The 19682-nt window shown below is 39.1% G+C and overlaps 1 protein-coding gene across 6 annotated transcripts in view; it reads right to left on the bottom strand.

Moving 5' to 3' along the window:
* nedd1 (NEDD1 gamma-tubulin ring complex targeting factor) overlaps window positions 1–19682 on the bottom strand; it is a 45567-nt gene that overhangs the window by 18728 nt on the left and 7157 nt on the right. For 5 of the 6 annotated variants that reach the window (XM_059654748.1, XM_059654747.1, XM_059654749.1 and 2 more), the window contains exons 5-12: window positions 17542–17682; window positions 13642–13871; window positions 9576–9777; window positions 4612–4822; window positions 3540–3683; window positions 3394–3438; window positions 1965–2173; window positions 395–472 (exon numbers count right to left, since the gene is read on the bottom strand). In XM_059654748.1, coding sequence (XP_059510731.1) covers window positions 395–472; window positions 1965–2173; window positions 3394–3438; window positions 3540–3683; window positions 4612–4822; window positions 9576–9777; window positions 13642–13871; window positions 17542–17682 — 1260 coding nt within the window. The remainder of the gene's footprint in view (window positions 1–394; window positions 473–1964; window positions 2174–3393; window positions 3439–3539; window positions 3684–4611; window positions 4823–9575; window positions 9778–13641; window positions 13872–17541; window positions 17683–19682) is intronic. The other variant, XM_059654752.1, reaches the window with a different exon arrangement.

Below are 19682 nucleotides of genomic sequence, written 5' to 3'. Positions count from 1 at the left end.
TTTCAATCTGTTCCCTCTTGTTCTTGATCATTCCACCAATGTGAACATCTTTAGTTCACATCTTTCACAGAGAATATCCTGATCAAATCTCTCACCCTTTTCTTCCCTAAGGAAGATGGCCCCAATATTTCCAATTTAAAAACTGAATCACGTCTTTCCTGGGACATTGTCATAAATCTTTTCAGTGCCTTCACATCATTCCACCATGTACAGTGTCTAGAACTAGAAGTAATTCTTCACGTTGAACCAGTTGTTTTTATACTCAGTGCCCCCTAAAGTAAAGTCCATGATGCTATTCTATGCCTTTCGAAATTTCCGACTTTGAATCTCTTTAAATAAAGATAGACAACTGGAACATTCCACTTAATAGTCATCTACTGCTGTTCTAACCTACCTGATCCAATCTTGCAGCTTCCAATTGGCCGTTATGCTCAATTATTTCGGATTTCTGCATTCCTATGGCTTTATTTTCCTGTTAAGAATTTGGAATATGTATATCATTAGATATAGATTTCTTGTGGTAACATGCTACTTTATGTTTAACAAAATCAATGCCCAGGAGAGGCTAAGGGAAACACTTATCTTCAAATGTTCTTTATACTATCATTTTAATGCAAAACATTGTTCGGAACAAAGATCAACAGAACAAGAAATAACAAGAAAGTAGCTCAACAGAAGTTAATGCCGCATCAGTTATATACTCTATGACAGACTGGTAACAAATAGGTTTAATCCAAATAATTTTCCAAAACAAAATCCTTACTGAAACATTAAACTAACGTGGTAATGAGCGCACCGAAGATAAGTCACATCTAAGGTTTCTCTCACTCATTGTGTAAAGTGTAGGTTCGGAAAGGTGATCACAGGGGCTTTTGCAAGCTTTGAACTGGTATTTTGGGCAAAGTAACCGAAGTATGAAAAGAAAAATGTAACAGGGCCTTCTCTAAATGCGATCTATTATCACAGGTAAGAACTGATTTCCTCAGCAAGTGAGCTGGGAAAAAGTATAACTAATCAGATTAGGTCATTAGCTTTATAGCTTCAATTCCCCTGACGTACTCTGGTGTTCCCGAGAAGTTGATCAGATTTTCCATTTCTGTCAGAATCACTTGCATTTTCTGAATATACGAAACAACATTTCTTCTCCCCATTTAGATTTTCTCCCTTCAAAAAGCTTATGCTTTATATAGCTACACAGCATCAATAATCCTCCAAGACAGTAATCACCTTGACGGTGAACACTGTCAGATTTTTCAACCACAGAAACTATTCCAGACAAAACATGAACCTTTCAGTGGGGGTATTTGGGTAGGCCTCACGAGCAGGAATGTTTATCATGTTTGCCCCTCAAACACAGAAGTTCTGCCTCCAACTGTCATGCATTTAATTTAGATTAGTCAAATCAGTATCAACGAAGAATCAAGTACGGGGATCTCCCTCATTTTAATGATCCAGCCCATTCACTGTGTAAACAAGTATATTAGAAATATGAATAAGTCATTCAGCCATTTGAGACTGCCCTGTCATTCAATGAGATTCTGAAAAGTCTGTACTTCAATTCCCACTTATTTGCCATTGCCAAAAGTCCATCAATATCCCTACACAAATATAACCGATCCAAATCAGACTTGAATATTACAAATGGCTCTGCAGCTACAGCTTTTTTTGGAGGGAATGTTCTAAATTTCCATTATCTTTGTACGGAAAGTGTCTTTTACTTCACTCCATGTGATCTCACTCTAATTTTAAGTTCATGCCTATTTGTTCTAGATTTCCACCCCATTCCAGGAAGACAATTTCTCTGTATCTATGCTAATGAAATTCATAAAGTTTATAAACATCTCAATTCAACCACTCCATAGTTGTTCAAACATTAAGAAATACACGTCAAACTGATGTGATCTGTCCTAAAGATTTAAAGCATAAAGAAATATAATTATTGTTGCGATAAATTTAGTTAATACCTGGCCGACAGGCTCTTTTGAATCTTGCCTAGCACTCTGGAGCTGGCTCAATATGGCACTCATGTCTCGCTGTGCAGCCTGTTCTTTAATGGGAGATGGAGATCCAAATCCCTGCAAGGAGTTTGACTTCAATTCTTCCTGCATACTGGCACCCACCGGATTACTTCTTGTGGAAAATACAGTGTTCAACTGTGGCAAAAACCCCGAACCTACAAAGAATAATCTATTTGAGAGTTTTGTTCTGCACAAGGAATAACTTAAAAAACAACCATAAAATGCTTTAGCATCAACTACCATTTCTAATAATGATGGGAACAAGATTAGCCAAATGAAAAATACAATGACAATGTTTTTATTCATGCGTTATTTGTTAGTCATGAATGGCCTATATTTCTAATTTTTTAACCCTTTATTCACATATACTTTCTTTTATTATTTCTGCAATTCAATGTCTATTTCTCTTTTCTCGGCATTGACGCCTTTTTGATTTTCATGATCATTTGAGTGAAGATGCTCTTCCGTGTAGTATGCCAGCCACCTCAAAATGGATAAAGGATGAAATGCTGCCACCCACCTTTTAGGACAGCAACATTTTGGCATCGCTAATTGATGCTAACTACTGCCTGCTTTTGCAGAATCAACGAGATGTATCCTTCAGGAGATACATTTTTGCTAAGTAATACTCGCAGTTGTTACACTTCATGCTGCCTGAAAGTTGGCGTTTTGACTCTCACTCACTTACTTCCAACAAGATGATTTGCTCTCCAATCACCTCTATCTAAGGTACACATATTTGTATAACATTCAGATGCTTACTTGCTGGGCCTAAGGATTTTCATTTTCATTTATGCTTTGTTGTTAAAATTGTCAGGCACACAATTTCAACAGAACAGTTCATTAGAATAACCAGATGATTCAACTGTCAAAAGTCAATACTCATTTAGATTTTGGACAATAAAAGTCAAACAGACCCTGCAACCATTTGGTTTGAACTGAGAGGCAAGAGTGCTACCAATTGAACTAAATTTAACCACAGCATCAGAAATAAAAATGGCATAAAAATTAAGTTTTAACCCATAGCACCCAGCATCAGTAATAAACACATTAAAATATTATTCCAAATATATACCTTAGTCCTAACTGAAATGCCACAATATATTCTTCATCTGCCTACCAGGAGGGCAGGAAAATTTCTTTTCCTTTCAACTTTATCACAATGTTACATTCATGTGTCATATTTTTAGCAAGTTTTGATTTGGGATTGTAATTGTTTGGAATTATTTTAAGATGGGACCGCTGTAGACTGTTGTAGCTTTCATCTCATCGGTCCAAGTTACACTGGAATGAGGCCCCAGAAAGCTCAATTCATTAGTGGATTTCTCAAGGCAAAATAAGTAAATTAACAAACAATCAAGAAAGCCCATCTTACCATTTCCTTTTGTCATGCTGTCTTCATTCTTTAATCCAGCAACATCTAGAAAAGTAAACCATAACCATCCTGAATAATTGTTGGGGTTCGTAAATGTTTTGCACTATTCAATAGATGCTAATAAAGGTTCATTTAAATCAATTTACCATCTCTGACTGGTGAGAATACATCTCCAAAACTATTTCTACCCACACAATCAAGGTTTCTAAAATTGCCACTGTTATCTGCTCTTCTTGCATTTTCTGTGTCTTTGGATGGAATTACATCTAGACTGGTGCTATGTGCTAAACCTAGAATAAAAACACAAATAGTAAAGTTAGTTTAATCGGTGAGCTAAAAATCAGATTTGCCCAAATTTATTTAAAGAATAGAATTACCACAATCTCTAAATATATCTGAAACTCACTTTTCAAAGCTAGCATAACAGTTATTTGATTAATTCAATCTACTTGCCATTTTACAGTATTTATCACATTTTTCTGTTAAGAAATGAAGCTACTTTCCTCCTGAGCCTGGTTACATTGGTCATTGCCATTCCTGAAAAACTCCTGTGCTTAACTGAGATATACAAATACTCAAAACATTAAAACGTTAAGCATTTAGATATTCACTGCTTAAATATACAGCTATGAGTTCCCGGAATGTTGGTAACATTGGAAAATCAATACACATTAACCATGTAAGGTAATCATGATAACATGCATATCAAGCACAATGTGAAATTGGAGTCATGTATGAAGCAGAGAAAGGAGAGGGATGTCAGCTTCCTTTTCTTGAAGTATACTAAAAGACCAGCTTTGATAGTTCATTGTGGAATTTGAATTTATAACAGCTGTGGTGGCCCTCCAATAGCATAAACACTCAGGTATCATACCTCTGTTTTTTTCAGAGATTGAACAGCTACTCAGTCAAAAATTTGCATTGAAGAATTCCAAGATCTTCTCTATAATTTTTAAATATATACACTTAGGATCTGGGTAATGCTAGTAAGGTAGCATTTATTGGCATTCCTGAAGTCAGGTATGTAGTTTGGAACTGGAGTTGTATGGGAGGCAGCTTCAGCCCCACAAGTTATTAAATGTCTTCTTAACTAAATTCAATTAAATAATTTGCTCAGGTCAATTTTATAGCAAGGCTACCTTGTTCCTTCAGTTGCAATTATATTTATTTTCAATACCATGCATGCTCTTGCACTAATTGAAACAGAAACAACTCTACCTTTTACATCCAGATTAGCTTCAGCTACTTTTTCTTCGAGGACAGGAGGTACTTTCACAGCTGGTGCAGATGTCATTAGTGCAGTAAGCTCCTGGATTCCCTTTGCACTGTCACTACCTGGAGCACTGTTCACCTTAGTGGAAGTCCTCTTGGTAGCTGTGGTGGGCAAGGTGGATGAACCTCTGCTTGCGAAGTTTTTACCTCCATTAGGCTAGAAGAGAGAAAATACCCATTTAAAAAGTATATTAAGCCTGCTAAGTACAGTATAGCAGAAAATGTTGAGAGATTTGGCAACACCACTTGAAGAAAAGGTTGCTGAAACAATCAGAAAACCCAAGCCAAATTAAACTTAAAACAGATAAACGCAAGTACAAGCCTCTATTTATTTCAAACTCCTACAAAGACAATTGAATTCACTGAATAATCCAACAGAGGGAGAAAAAACACACACGAAAGTTGCACTCACTCCCTCGGAAGAATTCTGAAATAGATTTACAGTATAGCTCCAAGAGGATTCCTTCCCACTTATATATAAACGGAGGGGCCTGGGGCTTTCTCCCATCGATCTAGCACCTTCCACCACATCACCACACCTACACCCATAGGTCAGAGGGTGTTCCAGATCTGAATGGCTCATGGGAGTTGTAACCCTTTCAGGCTCTAATTCTTCATACAGTAAGGGAACAAATGCCAGAGTTGATCAATGATTAATTGAGCAGGAGTGGTTCCATGACAGGGAGCCAAAGTTGTTTTCCAAGGACTGTTCGTGCCTTGAAAGGATTGCATTCGGCCTTATAAGAGTAGATCTGTACAAGCCCAGGCAGCTGCAGAACTGCACTGCAGTATCACAGCTATCCTCTACACAACACAAACAATGTTTTTCCAACCTTGGACTAAGGAGCAATGAGGTACCACCTCACCTCAGCAAATTCCAGGTCACAATCCCTTTCAGTCTAAACACTAACTGATTCGCTGATTCTTATTGGAAATCTGCCTGTTGGTTTAAGTGGCTTGGGGATCACCGTCACCTAATATAGACAGTGGAACATTTATTGCAATTTTCCGATAGTTTATTAATTTCATTGTGTTTGTAAAGAAGCAACAGTTTAGATTAGATTCCCTACAGTGTGGGAACAGGCCCTTCAGCCCAACAAGTCCACACCGCCCCTTGGAGCATCCCACCCAGACCCATCCCCGTATAACCCACACACCCCTGAACACTATGAGCGATTTAGCATAGCCCGATCCACCTAGCCTGCACATCTTTGAACTGTGGGAGGAAACCGGAGCACCCGGAGAAAACCCACACAGACACGGGGAGAATGTGCATCTCCCCTCCCCCCACTGCATCCCAAAACCAGCCCAGCTCGTCCCAACCTGTTCTTCCTCTCACTTATCCCCTCCTCCCACCTCAAGCCACACCTCCATTTCCTACCTACTAACTTCACCCCACCCCCTTGACCTATCCGTCCTCCCCAGACTGACCTATCCCCTCCCTACCTCCCCACCCATACTCTCTTCTCCTCTAGCCATCTTCAGTCTGCCTCCACCCCCTCCCTGTTTATTTCAGAACCCTCTCCCCATCCCCCTCTCTGATGAAGGGTCTAGGCCCGAAACGTCAGCTTTTGTGCTCCTGAGATGCTCATTGCGAGGGTTGCTGCATGGTTTGAAACCAAGTGACATGATATTCATTGCGAAGATTGCATGCACAACTGTGGGTTTCAGAACAACTGGAGCTGAAGAGTTTTGTTCTGTAACTTTTGATTAATTGGTCAAAGACCTTTTATATGTGTGAACTATCTACCTGTGTCTTTTCCAAACCAGTGGAAGCATCTAGAGAAGAATGACCACGAAGCAGAGTTCAGTCCAGTACCCTTACATGACCAGAGTGAATGGAAACCACTGAACTGCTTTCCTGGCCTTTCTTTCCGTCATTAACTCATGATATTTTCCCGTGTGTGTTTTGTGTGCGTATGTAAAGGGGGGATTCATAAGGGGATTTGACTGATTGATAGTCTATTTAGTAGAATTATATGCAGGAGTTATATGTAAACGATTCATGAATTTTCACCGTAGCTACAGTCAAATTAATTACAAAGAATAATAACTCTTGTTAAGTTCAGAAACCTGGTCTGTGGTTTTGTTAGCTGGGTCTAAGGCTGGTATATTGGGGAATTTTGTGTACTTTTTAAAAAAATCTTGGGATGACTTCAGAAATAGCAGGGCTTGATTTACAGCGTGCTACCCCAGTGAGACATTGCAAAACATATTCAGCAACATAGAATCAAAATCTTCTAGGACAGAAGGTGCCCGTATGTCCTACTGCACTTCATTGACAGTGTTCTCCAATTTAGTTCCACATTTCAGTTATCATTCCTTAACCTGGCATATCAGCCTTCTTCAAGAGGCAAAAGACGTACTCAATTTTCTATGGAATCTTATTCTCCACAACTACATTTGCTGTCACCCAGCATTCAGGGCATACTCGCCATATACGCAGTTGTAGTGCCTGTAATGCATGTTACTACCATTGACACTGTAGGTAGCTGCTTGCACCAAGAAAATAATGTTTTGGGTGTGCATGGATTCCTCCCATTCTGCCTGGCTTACCACTCTGCTCACCTTCTACTCTTGGTCCCTCCTCAATCCATATATTTGAATCCTTGCTGATCTGCTGCGACAAATGGCAGAGCAGGCTCAAAGGGGTGAATGGTCTCATCCTGCTGCCTATCTATGTTTCTATTTGCTCTGAATGGTGCAGCAGGGGTAATAGCAAAGGGAGATAGCAGGGGTGTTAGCACCAGCAAACTCCTGTTCCAGTGCAATGGTAGGAGACAAGGGCTGGCTGTACTGGGAGGAACAATATCTATTCTGCTTTAAAAAATTCAACACTCGTTACAAGCTCCATTCTGTAGCCACTGATTCCACTCCACTTCCTGACCAATGTCAGAGGATAAACTGGGCCATTTGGAAACTGTGCCAAGCTACACAGAGCAAGTTGCCATAAACAGTAATGCGTTAATGAGCAGATAATCTTCTATTGTGATACTGGTTGAGGAATAATATTATACAAGAGTTCGGGGATAACACCTCTGCTCCTCTTTCAATGAGGGCCACAGATGCTCTTTTTTAAAATACCCAAACAGTGCACAGTCTCCACAATAGAAGGAGAAAAAAGATGGGTTGAAAAATGGCAGATGGAGCTCAATCTGGATAAATGCAAGGTATTGCATTTTGGTACAACAAACAAGGGTAGGGCTTATACAATTAACAGTAGGGCCTTGTGTAGTGTTACGGAACAGAGGGACCTAGGCACTCAGGTACATAAATCTTTGAAGTCTGGGTCACATATAGACAAGATGGTTAAAAAGGCATTTGGCATACTTGCCTTCATTCTTTGAGCATAGGAGTTGGGAAGTCACGTTGACGTTATACAGGACATTAATGAGGCCTCTTCTAGAATACTGTCTCTAAATCTGGTCCCCTAGCCAATAGGAAGGATATCATTAAGCTGCAGAGGATTCAGAAGAGATTTACCAGCATGTTGCTGGATATGGTAGGTTTGAGTTATAAACAAAAGGCTGGGACCTTTTCCACTGGAGCATAGGAGGTTGAGAGGAGACCTTACAGAAGGTCATAAAATAATGAGGGATAGACAGAATTAATGGCATTTGTCTTTTCCTTAGGATGTGGTATTTCAAGGCTATGGGGCACACTTTTAACGTGAGAGGAGAGGGATTTAAAAGAGACATGGGGGGCAAACTTTTTATATAGAGGGTGGTTCATGAGTGGAATGAAATTCCTGAGGAAATGGCGGATGTGGGTACAATTACAACATTTAAAAGACATTTGGATAATTACATGAATAGAAAAGGTTTGGAGGGATATGTGCCAGGAGCAGGCAGATAGGACAAGATTAGTTCGGGATTATGTTCAGCATGGACTGGTTGAACCAAAGGGTCTGCTTCTAAGCTGTATGACTCTGATTCTCCGAGGTGGAGAAGTGTAGGAAAGGCAATCTCAAGATTGGGGTCTACTGAAGGCATCGCTACTTAATACAGAACATAAAAGAGACTTGAACTACAAAAGCACAAGCATCTCCAAGGGACTGGAGCAGATCAGAAATAGTTAGGGCAAAACTATGGAGGGTTTTGAAACAAGGGTGAGAATTTTTAAAATCAAAATGTTGCTTGACTGGGATCCCAGGTAGATCACTGTCAGATGAATGCAATTTGGACTGAGCAACATTAGGAGACCAACTCAGAGAGCAGTGGAATAGATAAGTCTAAGAACAACAAAGACACAGGTTAGAGTTTCAGCAGATGACCCAAGACAGGAGGTGATATCAGGCAATGTCACAGAGGTGCTGACGGGCAGTTTTATCAACGGCACAAAATCTTTGATTTTATTCGTTCATTCATGGGATGTAAATAATGCTGCATGCCAGCACTGCTTGCCATCCCTAACTGTCCAGTGGGCAATTAAGAATCAACCACACTGCCATGACAAACAGGTAATGGTTGGCAGATTTCCTTCTCTAAAAGACATTGGTGAACCAGATGAGTGTTTTACAACAATCAATAGTGGTCTCACGGTCACTTTTAGGCCAGTTTTAATTCAAGAAATTTTCTTTGAATTCAGATTTCACCATCTGCCAGACTGGGATTTGAACTCATTCTTGATTACTAGTCCAGTGATATTACCACTACACTACCGCCTCTCCGTGAAGTTGGAAGCTCAGGGTCAAATGTGATGCTAAAGGCGACAAACAGATTGATATTGATGATTTTATACAACGACACAAACATGTACTGTGTGGTGGCAATTAAGTGCTTTGGTATTCATATGATATAGTGACAATTCTATACCACTTCAGTTCAAGATACTTGGGGTTTAAAACTAAAATGATATCACCAAACTTAGGATTGGTTTAATAAATTTAATAAGAATCACAGTCTACCTACCTTGAACTGCAGAGAACCATTCTGAAACTTCAAGCACCGTATGGATTTCTTGTGGGCACTGACAATTTTGAGCGGTGAAGTAGTCACTCGTAAATCATACACATAAATTTTGCCCCTGATGGAACCCACAGCCAAAGTTGCTCCATCAGTCATAAAGTCTATTGCAGTCAACGGGGCTTCAACAGAAATACTTCTCAATAGCCTATGTAAAATGAATTTAACAAGATGGTCACAAAGTTTTAACTCAATTCCATAGTTCTAGTTTTCTAGATAATAAGAAGTTAATGCATTTGCATACTATTTTTCATCATTTTTCCGCAGAATGTTGATTATTTACTGACATAAAAACACGGTCATCACATTCTGGATGATACAAGCCTGGACATGAACTTCTGTGATGCACTTGTATTTGATTTAGAAATATGAAACATAATTTAAATCACGAAGTGTGGTTCAAAAGGCAGGGATCACAGGGCAAGTTACGAACAAAAGTAAAACCATTTCAAATGAAAATTTAAAAATAAGTAGTGAAAGAAAACAGTTCAAAGTATATTTTCTGAAAGCATTGTAGTTGTCACCACATTCATCACCAAGCTGAGTGCTGATTACTTAACAATGAATTCAATGACAAAATCGTTTTTCATAAACTATTACACAATACAGCGGCATTTCTCCATTCAAACCATCTTTGAATAATACTTTGACTGCACTGTACGGTCGAAGACCACGTGGAGTTTTTGGACCGATTAGTACTTGTTGCTGTATCTCATATGGGGAGATATACACACATCAACTGACCAAGTTGATTTGGCAAAGTAACTAGAGCACATGCCTTCACAGAATTAGTAATTTTCTTCTTCTAACAGATACCTACAGATGACAGCCCCACTCAAAGCTCAATCTGTTCACAACTTGACAAAATAGTTTAATGCTCAATGGCAAACAAAAGAAGGTAATTCCACTTAAAAGACATATCTATGTCAGCAAAGATCATGTATTCCTTTCAATAGCCTTGAAATTATAGAATAGTAGACTAAAAGGAGGCGATTCATACCATTGAGTCTATGCCAGTTCTCTTAAAAGGCAATCCTCCTAATCCCACTCTCTCTTCTTTCTCCATATCTCAAACCTTATATCCAAATATTTATCCAAGTCATTTTTAAAAGCCACCAGTGAGTCCACATCTGCCACACCATCCTGTAATGCATTTGAAATTCTCAACACTTGTGTAGAAAAGCTTTTCCGCTTTGTGTTTCTGGCACTTTAATCTGTGCCTCAAGTTAGTGACCATTCAGCAAGGGGAAACTGGAAGAAGTTTACTTTATGTAAACTCTTAATCATTCTAAATACCTCAATGCAATCTCCTACTACCGCTTATTGCTTGAAGAAAAACGTCTCCAGTCTCCACAGGAACTATTCTAATAAATCTCTCCAAACTGCTCCCAGTTCCTTTTTAGTGTAGAACTGGACCCAGCTGGGGCTGTGTAAATGTGTTGTGTGGGCTCTGCGAAATTATTTGAATTTTTAAAGCCATGCTTCTATTTATTAAGTCCAGATTTTTTCACTTATTTCAGTAGTTGCATTATGCACAAAGATCTGTGCAGAAATACAAGGTCTCTTGGAGTTGTCAAGTCTACAGAAAACAAAGACATGAAAGTGGGTTTAGCAGATGAGCTGAGACAGGGGTGATACTGGGCAATGTTACAGGGAATTAAATAGGCTGTCACAGGCGATGCTGTGAATGAGGCTGAAGGCGCATCCTGTGGTTAAACATAACATCAAGGTTGCAAACATAGGAATGAGGAGGAGTAGACCAGTTGGCTGCTTTGCTCCACTATTCAGTAAAATCGTGGCAAATCAATGGTAGCATCAATTCCACTTTCTCACGTATCCCTGAAAGCCTGTGACTTCCTTGTTCATCAAGAATCTAACTACCGCTGCCTTAAAAACGTTCAATGACACAGCTTCCACTGCTCTGTGGGAAGAATTCCCCAATAACTCATGACCCTCAGAAAAAAATCCTCATCTCTCTCTCAAAAAGGCAGATCCTTCAATTTTAAACTATCTCCTTGTTTTAGGGGTTCTGGTAAGGAAAAACGTCCGATTAGATTTTCAGAAGGCTTTTGTTAATAAAATTAGAGGGCATTGGAGCTGGTAGTATTATAAAGTATAGATTGAAGATTGGTTAACAGATACAAGAGAGAAAGCAGAAACATACAGGCCAATCTCAAGTCAGCAAATTGTTACCAGTAGGGTACCACAACAGTCAGCACTGCAATGATCAGTGCTAAGACCACAGCTGTTCGCAATCTATTTCAACAGTTTGGATGTGGGGAATCAATGCAGTATTTATAAATTTGCTGCCACAAAACTGGGTGGGAATATATATTGACAGGAGGATGAAAGGAGACTTCACAAGGACTTAGTTTGTCTAAGTGAACGGCTAAAACATGGCAAAGAGAACATAACATGGCCAAATCTGATGATATCTTCTTTGGCAGGAAAAGGTGTAGAATATTTCTTAAATTTCTTAAACTTGTAGCCTAATTTTTGAGTCACTAAAAGCAAGCACGTAGGTGCAAAAATATATAAAGAAGGCAAGGTACGTTGGCATTTATTGCAAGGAGGTTTAAGTACAAAAGTGAAGATAGTTTCCTGCACTGTATACAGCTTTGGTGAAACCATAGCTGGAGTATTGTGTGCAGTTTTAATCTCCTTAGCTAAGGAAGAATTAACTTGCCATTTAGGGAATGCAACAGAAGTTCACCAAACTAAACTCCGCAACAGTGGAATTGTCTTATGAAGAGTGACTGAGTCTGCATTCCCTAGAGTTTTCAAAGGCTTCACTGAAATTCAAAATTCTTACAGGGTGCAACAGGATAGATGTTGATGCTTCCCCTGGTTATTGGTTAAAATCAGGGACATAATCTCAGAAAAAAATGGGGCAGACCACGGAGGAGAAATTTCTTCACTCAGGTGAACAAGTTTTGGAATTCTCTACTGCACAGCGTGCAGAAGATCAATTATCCAGCATGTTCAAGAATACAGGCTGATGGATTTCGGAAGAGAAATTACAAAGGATATGAAAATAGTATGGGAAAGTAGATGATTAGTTATGATCTAACTGTGTATCAGATGGGCTGAAAGGTCTATTTCTATAGCCACATTTCAGCATCCACGTGATAACCTCCAACTCTCTTGTTCTGAATCTACAACTGCCTTAAAACTCACACGGCAATTTTTGGGTCTTTACAAGATTACTTTTTCTTCTTCTAAATTCCAATGTCTACAGGCCTAGTCTGCGAGACCTTTCCTATGAAGATTACACATCTCCCAACTGACAACAACCTTAGACTGGTGTCAGGAAAAAGGATGGAGTCCATAAGCTAGGGAAACTGAGCTTGGAGTAGTTACCAAAACTACTGGGTTCAGTCTCCGCAATATTTAATTAGGAAAAAATTCTGTCAATCCAAATGTCAGATAAGCATTCTGATCAATTAAGTGACAGTGGAAGAATCAAGAGAGCAGGTAATTATGTAGAGCGGAGTGTCATCAGAGTACATGCAAAAATTAATGCTGTGTCTCTGGAAGACACAAGCTGCTCAGGGACAGCATGTAAATGAGAAAGAAATCTCGAGATAGTACTCCCACTCAGCTAACCACTAGTGGAGACTCATTGGAGGACGACTATATGGTCACCCGTGTCAACGGCTGCCCTCAATAATTTGTAGATGTGTGCCCTCAGATCTCTGTTCTTGCAATGCCTTTATGTTGCACTGCCTTAACTCATTCTGCCAAACAAAATGCAGCACTTTACACTTGGCTACACTAAACGTAAGCTGCCACGCAGCTGCGTTTTCCACTGACCTATCAGCCATAGTTTAAAACACTGTTTGTTCTCCTCTGTTCTCTCTACATCCAAGTCTGAGTCACCTAGGCATTTTGAATTTGTGTCATGCACATCCAGTGAAGTTATTTTTCCTTCCAGGAAAAGCTGTGGTTTCAGTACTGACAATACATAATTAAGGTATGTAAAGCAATTGCCAGACACGTAAAACATACTCACATCTTGCTGGACGTGTCGTAGCAGTTGATCTTTTTATCCAAACCAACTGTGGCAAATAACAAATCATTCACTGGTGAAAAGCAAAGTCCAGAAGCAGGAGCCTTGTGAGCATTTTCAAAGGTGTGGTAAGGTTGTTGTGTATTAACATCCCAAAGAGTTACAGCTCCACTGTCATGAACACTTCCCAACAAAGCTTTCTTGAAGAGGGAATACTTTAAATTTTGTACTGGCTGACAAAGGAAAGCAGAATCAAACAGAAATGTTTGATATGTGTAAGTGGAAACAGAAACATTTCTCCAAACAATATGAAAGAACTAATACCATTTTTTAAAAAGATTTAAATTGTCAATTCAGCTGGAATACAGGAATAGGTCATTCAGCCTGTCAAGCCTGTGTCTCTTTTTAATAGAATCACGGCTGATCAAAAGTTACCATAACTTTAACCTACCCCATTCCAATAACCCAGTATGCAATTGGTAATCAGAAATCTATCCTTCTCTACCTTGAGCATACTCAAAGGCTGAACTTCTATAAGCCTTCTGGGATAGAAAATTCCAGAAGTTCACAACCCTCTGAGAAAAATAAATTCTCCTCATTGTGGACCTAAGTGGCACTTGCCTTATTTTAAACTGTGGTCCCGGTTCTAAACTCATCAGCCAGGGCCAACATCTTACCTCCATTTACCTTGTCTATACCTTGCAGTCTTTTCAAAGTTCAATGAGATCATCCCCTATTCTTTGAAACTCTGAGTACACAGGCTCAGTTTGCCAAATGTCTCTTCATAGAGCAGTCCTGCCATCCTGACAATAAGTCTGGTGAATCTTTGCTGCCCTCCATCTGTGGTAATAATATATTTCTAGAAATAAGGAGACCAAGTATTCCAGATGCAATCTAACCTGGAAACAAAGAATACTTCTAAATGACTGAAAGGTTGGCACTCGACAACTCTGGTTAACACTGCTGCCTCACAGTGCCAGGGATCCAGGTTTGCCTCTAGCCTTGGTTAACTGTCTGTGGGGAGTTGACACATTCTCCCGATGTCTGCATGGGTTTCCAACAGATGTTCTGGTTTCACAAAGTTGTGCAGGTTGGGTGAATTGCCATGCTAAATTGCCATGCAGTATCCAGGGATGTGCAGACTGGGTGGACTAACCATGGGAAATTTGGGGTTACAGGGATAGGATGGGATGGTCTTCAGAGGTTTGGTACAGACTCCAAGGGCCAAATGGCCTCTTTCTACACTGTAGGGATTCTATGAAAACAAGTTACTGATTTAAGACATTTTATCTATTCCTCCTCACAGGCGATACCTGATCTGATGACTATATCCAGCATCTTTTGCTTAAAGTAAATCCAATTTATGAAGGGAGCACCTTATTATAAATATGTTGTCATACACTGTTAAGTTTTAGTTGATACTACATACTAAGCAATGTACAGTTGCTAACCACGATACTAAGACTAAAGTGAGGCCAATTATGTCAATGCATTTTGAAGTCACTGCATAGGAATATTCTAGCGTTCTGCATAGCAACATTCAACAATCCCAACTTGTTGACAGATCAACTTGCAGATTTTCAGTATCAATATTAGGAAAGGAACATTTTGTTGGAAGCAATATGATAATGGAAGGAGAACTCACTAACCGAACCTCTAGATAGTATATAGCTTTCCTCATAATTTTGATGAGGAGAAGGACAAAGAACTAGTTGACTATATTGCTGACTGAACCCCCATTCAGGAAAGCTTAATTTTTGGAACTGAACTCAACAGCAACACAAGCGTAACTATCTCCCAGAGTTCAGCAGTTGCTAGAAGAGTAGAAAAACAGCGAAGATATTTGCTCAGGGTAGCAGTATCCACTAAATTAAAACAACACAATTCAGGACAATGATCAGGACCTGCTCTCTGCCTCATACCATACCAACTCTATCCTTTACACATAACTTGCATACTGTCTCACGTACGCGGCAACACATTATTGCAATTGGATTTCTAGAAAACATCTGATAAAGCGCAATATGAAATGTTATTTCAGAACATAAAAGGTCATAGTATAGGGGATAACATATTGGCAAAGATAGAAGATTGGCTGGCTAACACTGGACATAATATAACACAGTTTAGATCAGGTAACATTATTAAAATAACTAAGATCCTGAGGTCTCCCAAAAAGATAAAGCAAATAATTAACGAAGCTAATAGAATGCTATTGCTTATTATGAGATGAATTGAATACAAAAATACAGAGATAATGCTTCAGCTAGACAGGGCACAGGTGAGACCTCATCTGCAGAATATAATATTAGTATCCTTATTTAAGGAAGAACGTAAATAATTTGGAAGCAGGTCACAGAAGATTTACTAATTTTTTAAAAAATGGAAATAAAGTAAATGGGAGTAGCACGTTTTTTAAAAAAAATTCATTTGTGGTATGTGGGTGTCGCTGACTGGCCAGCATTTATTGCTAGTTGTTGCCTCTTTATTTATTGCCCCTAGTTGCTCTTGAGAAGTCCTTTGAGCCTGCTCCAACACTCAATATGAACATAGCCATAACCTTTAATCCCTTTAGCCCTAAGAACTATGTCTATCTCCTTCTTGAAAACATTCAATGTTTTGGCCTCAATCACTTTCTGCAGGAAAATTCCACAGGCTCCTCACTCACTGGTTTAAAGAATTGTCCTCAAAGTCCTAAATGGCTTACACCATATCCTTAATCTGTGACCCCTAGTTCTAGACTTCTGGTCACTGGAAACAACCTCCTTGCATTTATCCTGTCTGGTCCTTTTCGGATTTTATAATGTTTGAATGAGATTCCCTCATTCTTCTAAACTCCAGTGAATACAGACCTAACAGGTCCATACTCTCTTCTCACATCAGTCCTGCATTCCAAGACACAGCCTGGTAAACTTTTATTGCACTGACCACAAAGTCAGAACATTCCCACCTCACATAAACAGACTAAAACTAATATTTGGAATGGTGGGTTGTCTTATGAGGAAAGGATGGGGTTAAGTTTAGATCAGGTAATATTATTGAAATAACTAAGATCCTGAGGTCTCCCAAAAAGGTAGATGTGGAAAGGAAATTTTATCTTGTGCAACAGTCTAGATCTTGGTGTCACTGTTTAAAAATAATTATTCGCCCAGTTAAGGCAAAGAAGAAAGATTTTCCTCACATCAGGTCAACATCTCTCTGCTATGACTGCAAGAGCCCAGAGGTCCAATGTTCAGGATACATGCTCTGGCCTAGGGAGGAACACGCAGCACGACAGACAGGATCCAATGGTCGTAGTTCACATAAGCATCAATGACACAAAGTAGAACTAGGAAAGTAGCTCTGAGGGAGTGAACTGAGATCCACTTGGGTCAAAACAAGAGACCAGAAATTCAAAGGTAGTAATCTCTGGATTATCATCAAAGCCACAGCAAGTTGATGCAGCATAGAAAAGACTAGAGAGACAAACACATGACAAAAACAAGGTGTAGGAAAATGGACTTTGATTCAAGGGTAACCAATACTTAGGAAAGCTGGTGCTATATCTACACGATCAATGCTCGAAATACATGGAGGTGGTGTAAAGATTTACCAAAGTGCCTGCGAAAATTCAGTCTTGGAGACAGTTAGCATCATTTTTCTTCCCTTGAAATATTAATCAAATTTCTCTTTGAAAATAATTACAGATCTGATTTCAAAATCCTTTCAGTGCATCCAGCAAGTTATTCCAACGAAGCTGCTTCAAATCAAGATCAAAGTTAATACGTTCCTGAATCACTGAAGTCCTAAGCTACATCTGACAAAACAATTCTTATTTCTATAACATATAGCCAGTTTATAAAATTAGGGAAATTGACATTTAAAAATTTGTAAATGTTAAGTACTGCTGAAGAAAGCACATACCTGACTTTTACCATGACCAAACGCTGTACTAGAAATATTAGTTGTAACACTGTGTACAATAATGTCACCACTGCGAGAACCCGATGCTATATAGTAGTCATTCCAATTGAAACATACACTACTGACTTCTTCCCTGTGATCCTAAAAAACACATATTGATTACTACAAATGGAAACTATATTTAGATCAGCAAATGTTAAAAAAACCAAAGCAAAGATAATTTCAATGTCAAACTACTAAGAATGATATATTAATTTATTAGACTTTCATAAATTGTAAAATAATTATTTTCCAGTGTGGAAGTGGTTTGGAATGCCTTGAGGTACTCTACTTGGGAGAAGGATCTAAGTACAGAATTCAAGAAGACTGAAGTTTTTGAGCAGTTTGATACAAGAAGCATGGAGGTATGGAAGTTTTGGTGGGCTTGAAAGTGGACAAGTGCCAACATCTGGATGAGTTGTAACTCAGGCTGTGGGAGATGAAGGAGAAAATATATAACAGGGACCCTGATTCAAATCTTTCAATCATCTCTGGTCACAGGGAAGGTGCCATAGAACTGGAGAATAGCTAAAGTGGTTCCTCTTTACAAGAAGGGTAGTCAAACTAGATCAAGGAACTGCAGGCCAGTCAGTCTCAAATCAGTGGCAACAAAACTTTGGGAGAAAATAATGGAGAAAATTAATCTCCCTTTAGAGGGGCAAGGAATGATCAAGGGTAATCAGCATAGCTTTGTCAGAGGGAGGTCATGCCTAACAAAGTTGAATGAATTTTTCGAGAAGCTGATCAAATATGTAGATGAGGGCTGGGGCACTTGATGCTGTTTCTATAGATTTCGACAAGACCTTTGACAAAGTCCCACATAGAAACGGAAAGAACGGGAAAGCTCCTGGGATCCAGGATAGTTTGGCAAGTCGGATCCAAAGTTGGCTGCGCAGCAAGAGACTGAGGTGGTGGTAGAAGACAGTTTGCATGACTGTAGGCCAGTGTCCAGTGGTGCTCCATAGGGATCAGTACTGGGAACCTTGTTGTTTATGACATTCACAAATGATGTAGATGAAAATGACAGGGGGATAATAAGTAAATATGCAGACAACACATAATTGGCCAGGTGGTTGACAGTGAGGGCTTAATTTTTAAGAGGATATAAACAAATCTGTCAGATGAATAGATCAATGGTGGATGGAATTTAACCGTGTTAAGTAGTAACAAGACAAGGAAATGAATAATGGCAGTACACTAGGGAGCTCAGAAGACGACAGCAATATCGGAATACTTGTCCACAGATCCCTGAAGTTAATAGAGTGGTTAAGGTGGCACATGGGAAGCTTGTCTTCATCAGTTAGATTATTAGAACAGGAACATTATTATGAACCTTTTCAGAACAGCTATTAAGCCACAGGTAAGAGTACTATGTCTAGTTCTAGTCACCACAATATAGGAAGGATGCGTTTGTGCTAGGCACGGTGCATAAGGATTCACGCCCAGGATGCAACATTTCAGGTACAAAGAGAGCTAGGTAAGCTCAGATCATTGCCTTTGCAGCAGAGATGGTGACCTGACAGGGCCTTATTTAGTTTGCGTACCGACAAATAGCATTAATAGCCCATCTTGACTCACCTTAAGAACCTGCCCATGTGTTTGATCCTAAGGAAATTGTCGGTGTTGGATCTAAAACTTTCATATTAAAGAAGCATACATTTCTGTTCAGTGATATGGTAAAAATGAAAATGCTACAAAATTCATTTCAACCATACAATATATAATTAGTTTCCAAAACTGTTAAAATTCCATCTGGGGTCACATCAGAATATTTGTCTTTATTTGTTTCATTGTCTTTATTTTAAATGCAAAGTGCTAGACAAGCTCAGCAGGTCCGGTAGCAACTGCAGAGACAGAATCAGAGTTAATGCTTCTAGTTTGATAAGAGTCTAACATTCCTCTCTCCACAGATGCCATTAGACCCACAGCATTTCTCCAGCATTAACAGATCCTATTTTGGACTTCCAGCGTCCATAGTGTTTTGCTTTTTATCCCATTAGAATTTTCATTTTATATCAAAATTAAAATATTTAAAAAGTGTAACCAAATTTCCCATTCTAAATTCTTCACTTGATATATAAAAGACATGGACATCGCTGAAA

The sequence above is a fragment of the Stegostoma tigrinum genome, chromosome 25 (assembly GCF_030684315.1).
Source record: "Stegostoma tigrinum isolate sSteTig4 chromosome 25, sSteTig4.hap1, whole genome shotgun sequence".
NCBI classification, from domain to species: domain Eukaryota; kingdom Metazoa; phylum Chordata; class Chondrichthyes; order Orectolobiformes; family Stegostomatidae; genus Stegostoma; species Stegostoma tigrinum.
The sequence above is the reverse complement of the archived record's forward strand: the minus strand, read 5'-3'. Positions and strand labels throughout refer to the sequence as shown.